This window comes from Varanus komodoensis, unplaced genomic scaffold, assembly GCF_004798865.1.
Source record: "Varanus komodoensis strain SLA01 unplaced genomic scaffold, ASM479886v1 scaffold45, whole genome shotgun sequence".
Taxonomy (NCBI): Eukaryota; Metazoa; Chordata; class Lepidosauria; order Squamata; family Varanidae; genus Varanus; species Varanus komodoensis.
In genome coordinates, this window is record NW_025336011.1 from 3,259,878 (window position 1) to 3,266,365 (window position 6,488).

At 50.6% G+C, this 6,488-nt stretch overlaps 1 protein-coding gene across 1 annotated transcript in view; it reads left to right on the top strand.

The window, feature by feature from the left end:
* The first annotated feature begins 294 nt into the window (after nt 1-294).
* The window catches only part of ABI3 (ABI family member 3), a 19,024-nt gene continuing 12,830 nt past the window's right edge, over nt 295-6,488 (top strand). Inside the window, exons 1-2 of the mRNA XM_044444510.1 lie at nt 295-710; nt 2,522-2,850. Of these exons, the coding sequence (XP_044300445.1) occupies nt 594-710; nt 2,522-2,850 (446 nt within the window). The 5' untranslated portion in view covers nt 295-593. The remainder of the gene's footprint in view (nt 711-2,521; nt 2,851-6,488) is intronic.

The window sequence follows — 6,488 nt, forward strand, 5'->3', positions numbered from 1 at the left end:
GGTTCTGCACCCACGCTCAACCTCCTTCCCTAGATGGTCACAGCATACAGAAACGTGTGCCCCAAAGTGTTCCTGGGAATGCTCAGCGGCTGCTCCTGCAAAAGTGCCATCCCTCTCAGAGGGGCAGTAGACATCCACCTGGTGTGTGTGCTTAGTTGTAAAAGCCAGCTCTGAAGTCCCAGCATCTCTGAGATCAATTGTGCTTCTAAAAATACTGGTTTCCTCTGCTGACGGTTCCTCCCCACTTCACTCCACCCCGACATTTCCTCCGTTAGCTCTCTCATTTTTGTTCTCGCAAAGCAAATGGATGTTTCGATTCGTGAGCGTAGAATGGAGGTGTGCGCACTCGTTCCTAGGAATCGTCCTGCACACTGCGTGGTTGAGGCCAGCAATAAGTCTCGAGGTCGTCAGCCAGAAGTTCTCTGAGCAAGGCCAAGGGGAGGAGCCAGCCTGCCGCAGGAAGCAACTCAAGTATAAAAGAGTCCCCGGCCGGCCCATGCCTGCACTCACGTTCCCCAGAAGAGCGGTGAGGTTTGAAACCCCTGTGCTGAAACAGCATGTACTAAGCCAGAAGGAAGTGGCTGAGCGGCAGCATGTCTGAGTTGCAGGAGCTGATGCAAAACGCCATCCCCCGTGCCCGGGGCGTCCTGCGGGACAACTACAGCAACCTGCTCCAAGTGGCCGATTACTGTGAGAGCAACTATGCGCAGGTGAGTTGCCGCAGGTATACACCAGGGCTGGTCCTGCCACCTGCCACCAGCCGCCCAGCACAGTCCAAGGAAGACATCTAGGGGCATGCTGGGACTGCAGTGGGAAAGCCTGGGCCAGCCTCCCCCCGTTGGTGTCCAGAAGAAGTTTGGGTGACATCTCCCATCATGCCCGTGCTCCAGCCATGCTGGGTGGGGATGATGGGAGGTGAGGTCCAGAGGATCTGGAGAGCTTCAGGCTGGGGCAGATGCTTGATCTAGGCTCTCAGGTAGCTGATGGTGTGGCTGGCTCCCAGATGGAAGGGTAGCTCCACAGGATTGCCCGCTTGCAGGCTTGCTGGACTGCTGTCAGGTCCATGCTGAGGAACAACCTCTGTTTACATGGGGAACAGGACACTGTGGAGTTGGGGGCCTCACAGGGCTTCTCTGCATGAGGCTCCCATCATGCCACTTGGCTGAGGCATCTGCTTCTAGATTCCTGGGAGGGTGAAGATTAGTTCCTTTATATGTGATTTCCCCCCTTTTCTTTCCTTTCCTTTCTTTTTGTCCCATTAGAAGGCAACCACAAGGTGATGCTGTGGGATAATGAAATTTCAATCTTCATTCGAACTTGAATGAACGTCCAAGTTCATTTGGCCATTTCCAGATGAAAGCACACTCTCCTCACTCTAAAATATTCACAGAAAGCTCGGGAGAGGCCTTGGCAGATGATGACATTGTGGGAAATGCCCACAAATGACTGAGAGTGAGGCATCGCCAGCAAACAATAAACGCCTCATGCATGAGAGACGAAGGGAAAAAATACTTTCCTGAAATACACAGGGCAAACTCCCCATGTTTTCCTCAGCCATCTAGGAACAGTGCCCACCACGTATTTAGGCAGCCCTCCCCTCTCGTAGCTCTAGTTGCACTACGAGAGTAATTGTACCTTTCTTTCAGCTTAGAATAAATTGTTGAATACATTTACATCTCTTAAAATATGGTAGACAATAAAAGTAGTCTACTTGTATTGCAACAAGTTTTTGCTTGTTTGGCCTGAAGGATGTGAAACTAGAAGGCTTCTAACATGTTGCCAAAGAAGACGAAATGCAGCACCAAAAGTAAGGACTAAAGATGGTGAGAGTCCCCGTGTTTGTCCATAGGAGCAAATGTAGCGCTGATGCTTTCAAAAGAAGTCTGTGATATCTCATCATGGTAGAGAGGAGGTCGTGATGGCTGCTGAATCTGCCGCTCGGGCTGATGGGCAGCTTCACGGCCCCTCAATGCTCTCCCTCCTCAGGGTTCTTTGACTTAAGCCAGACTTGGACTGGACAGTCATCAAACACAGAACTGTCCTCTGCCTGCTCTCCAAAGTAGGGCATTGTCCTCAGTAAAGCAGGACGCTTGGCTACCTTGTGTGAAACACCAAACTGCCCCTTTGGGAGTATCAATTTTGTTTAGAGCCCGATTCTGTGCATGCTTAGACAAATGTTTTTCAACCATCTCCCGAGTTCCCCAGCCAGCTAGGAGGTGTAAGACCTTTCTGTCTCCCCCTAGTATTTTAAAGAAGTCATAAGACAGTGCACACTCTGGCTGCAACAGGAACACTTCCTATCGCAGAGTGCCTAAAATCCTCACCACCTTATCAGTGGCACAATGTAACCCAAGGACAGAATCTATGGCAGGTAAAGATCTTCTCCCCTGTATGTCACACCCCAGGAGCAAGTGGGCAGTGACTGTGTCTCTGTCCTTCTGATTTTTTGCACAACTCTTTCTTTCTTTCTTTCTTTCTTTCTTTCTTTCTTTCTTTCTTTCTTTCTTTCAATACCTTTAAGGCACAAGACAAACGGAAAGCCCTGGAGAAAACCATGGATTTCACGACTCAGTCATTGGCCAGCGTGGCCTACCAAATCAGCAGCCTGGCCAGTGGCATCCTCCAGATGCTAGACTTGCAAGCCAATGAAGTCCGACAGGTGGAAGCCAGCGTCTGCTCCATTGCGCAGGTAGGAAAGGAACCTGTTCGAGAGGAAAGCAGGAAAGGTGTGGAAGGTGTGCTTGGGGTTAGCTCTTCCTCTTCGGTGGGTCAGTGCCTCAAGGCTACCTTCCAGCTGGTAGATCCCATGATTGACCTGGAAGCTCCCAGCCGCTCACTGGTATTAGCATTGTTGAAGCATCCTCATTGAACAAACCCACTGGCAGTTTACCAAGGAGTACCAAAAATACAGAAAATTCCCGTATTTATTTATTTAGACAGCTTATATGCCGCCCCCATCGCATAAGCCTCGGGGCGGCTTACAATCATTAAATTCCTGCGTATAAATACAAAAAAAATTCATAGAATAAATAAAATACATAAAATAGTGGAAACAGCCTGGTTTAAAATCAACAAATAAACCTTAACAATTAAAATAGCGTTTAAATAAAAATGTCTTGGCCTGGCGCTGAAAAACAAATAACGATGGTGCCAGGCGGACCTCTCTGGGGAGCGCATTCCATAGGTTGGGCGCCACCACAGAGAAAGCCCTCCGGGTACTCACCCTCCTAATTTCCTTCACAGAGGGTTCCCGGAGAAGGGCATCTGCCGCCGATCTCAAGGGGCGGGGGGGGGCATATATGGACGCAGGCGCTCCTTTAGGTAACCAGGACCTAAGCCATTCAGGGCTTTGTAGGTGATAACCAGCACCTTGAATTGGGCCCGGACTTCAATGGGGAGCCAGTGGAGCTGACAGAGGACTGGGGTTATATGAGAACAACACCCAGTCCCCGTCAGCAGCCTGGCAGCTCTATTCTACACCAATTGAAGTATCTGGACCGTCTTCAAGGGCAGCCCCACACAGAGAGCGTTGCAGAAGTCTAATTGGGAAGTTACCAGTGCATGTGTCACTGTTGCCAGGCAGTCGTTCTCCAGGTAGGGACGCAGCTGATGGATCAGCCGAAGCTGAAGGAAGGCACTCCTCGCCACCGCTGTCACTTGATCTTCTAATGATAGCTCTGGGTCGAGGAGCACTCCCAAGCTGTGGACCCTGTCCTTAAGAGGGAGTGCAACCCCATTCAGGACAAGGTCTAAGTCCCCCATCCCAAAGCCCAATCCACCAACCAACAGGACCTCCGTCTTGTCTGGATTGAGCTTCAGTTTATTGGCCCTCATCCAGCCCATTATCTCAGCCAGGCACCGGTTCAGTACAGCCACTGCCTCACCTGGATCAGTAGAGAAAGAGAGGTAGAGCTGGGTATCATCCGCGTACTGATGATTCCGCAGCCCACACCTCTTGATGACCTCTCCCAGTGGTTTCATGTAGATGTTAAATAGCAAGGGGGACAAAATGGACCCCTGCGGAACTCCATGGCATAACTGCCATGGCGCAGAGCCATAGTCCCCCAGCACCACCTTCTGGAATCGGCCATTGAGATAGGAGCGGAACCACTGCAGAGCAGTGCCCCCAACCCCCAATCCCGCTAGCCTATCCAGAAGGATACCATGGTCGATGGTATCGAAAGCCACTGAGAGGTCCAGGAGAACCAACAGGGATGCACTCCCCCTGTCTTTCTCCCTGCACAGGCCATCATACAGGCGACCAAGGCAGATTCAGTACCATACCCGGGTCTGAAGCCAAACTGAAATGGGTCCAGATAATCAGTTTCATCCAAGAGTGCTTGGAGTTGTCCCTTCACCACCCGCTCTAACACCTTGCCCAGAAACGGGATGTTGGCCAGCGGTCTATAATTGGTGGCCATCTCTGGATCCAGGGATGCCTTCTTTAGGACAGGCCGGACTACTGCCTCCTTTAAAGGGGCAGGTACCCGGCCATCTCTTAGAGAGGCGTTGGCCACCTCCAGGATCCAGGTCCCAATCCCGTCCTTGGCTGTCTTGAGTAGCCAAGATGGGCAAGGGTCCAGTAAGCAGGTGGTAGCTTGTACTTGTCCAAGCACCTTGTCCACATCATCAGGCCGCAACAACTGAAATTCATCCATCAGTTGTGGACCAGACGGCAGCATTGGCTCCTCCCCTGAAGGCTCTGAGACACTAGTGGAGTCACTACCACTGTTAGAGGTAGGTTCAAATTTAGCTTATGGCTGAGCAAAAGCCAATGTAAGCATATGTTTTCAGTAAACCCTGAAGAAAGGTGCCCATCTTGACCGCTGATGGGGGAAGATAATTCTTTGGGGTGAGTCTTATGGCAGAGGAGGCCCAGCTCAGTGTTGCCAAGCAATGGAAATTTGTAGGCAGTGGCCTGGACAACAGAGTCTCCCCAGAGAGGTCTGTGGCCAGAGAGGCTGGTGGAGAGGGGCATGTGTCTTGAGGTCACAGGTTGCAGAGAGTTTCATATGTTGCAGTGAATTGCTTTAAACATAGCTTGGCGGTCGATTGGCAGAGTGAATTCTGCCCACCTGTTTGAATCCTGCTGCAGGCTCCTCCGGGAGGATGAGAGGAAGATGCTCTGCTCTCTATGAAAACTCAGTGTGCTGGGGAGAGGCCACAGGCCAGTAGCAGAGCCCTGCTTTTGGGGTCCCATGGGGCCCTGCCATCTCCTGGTTAAAGCACAGAAGCAGGGCTGGGAGGTTGCCCTGCCTGGGGTCTTGGGCAGCCACTTCTGCCAGGTTAGACTGCAATGAGATAGACCCGGAGTTGGAAGGACCATGTAGGACAACCTCATGCGCCCCTTTGCTCTTTAATGCAGCCAGTCATTGGTTGGCTGGGAAGTGTGAGCTGCAGTCAAACATACTTCAAGGGCACCAAATCGGAGAGGGCAGCTGCTCCCAAAAGTCTTTTCCACCCCAGTGAGTGGAGATGCCACTGCTTGAGCCTGGCGGCTTCCATGGGCCAAACGTGGGTGCGACCCCTTTTCGCCCAGTGGCTGCTGCTCCCACCCGTATGGCACATGGGGAACCAGCATGATCCGATCAGGTGGACTACAAGAGGAAGCAGATTTGCATATTTTTCCATGACTCTGGGTCATTGCGAAAGCCCCGGAGAAGATACACCCTTGGGCTCGGAGCCTGTCAAAGGGATTCCCCCTCCCTCTCCCTTCCCTTGCTACTGGAATATAGGAAGGTGGAGACACTGTGTTCTGAGAGACTGGATCCCTCTTCCTGTTACTGGAGAGCCGCCTGACGGCTTTCCTGTTTCCCTGAGAATAATAGCAAAAGGAAAACATAATGGATCAGGAAACATCAGTGGAATGTGTTAATCATCTCTGTCCTTTCACCACTTTGGTATCTTCGACACTTAGCAGATTTATTTTAGCTAAGTTTCATAAGAGTAGAAGGGTTAATAGTTTGCTTTGTGCTTAACTGGAGCTTCCTGAAGCTGGATCCAAGAACAAGATTTGCAATAAGTATGGCATTTGCTGGTTCTGTCCCCACCATCCCTGGGGGTGGGGGTGGGGGAGAGAGAGGGAGAGAGAACGAGAACTTCTGAGCAAGTGCAACATTATTGATTAACTGTTAATACTTCTGTTACTTCATGGATTATCCATGATCCATGTAAAAGGGTAGTGATGGGGAAAGGAGGGTGTTTTTTTTTAATTATAATAAACAATAAAGGATAAAATAGAGAAAACATTAGGACTGAGACTCAGTGTGTCCTGGAAGCGATCCAGGAGCATTACTTTGTAATTCAGGATGGTGTTACATGTAGAACTATTGTAGGTAGTACATGCACTAATGGCCATTAATGCTCATGATGGGCAAGGGTTTCATACTACTGTGCTATCCTGGGCAATGATGGAAGCAAGGGTAGGGTAAGGTGGGCTTTGAGAGAGAGAGAGAGAGAGAGAGAGAGAGAGAGAGAGAGAGAGAGAG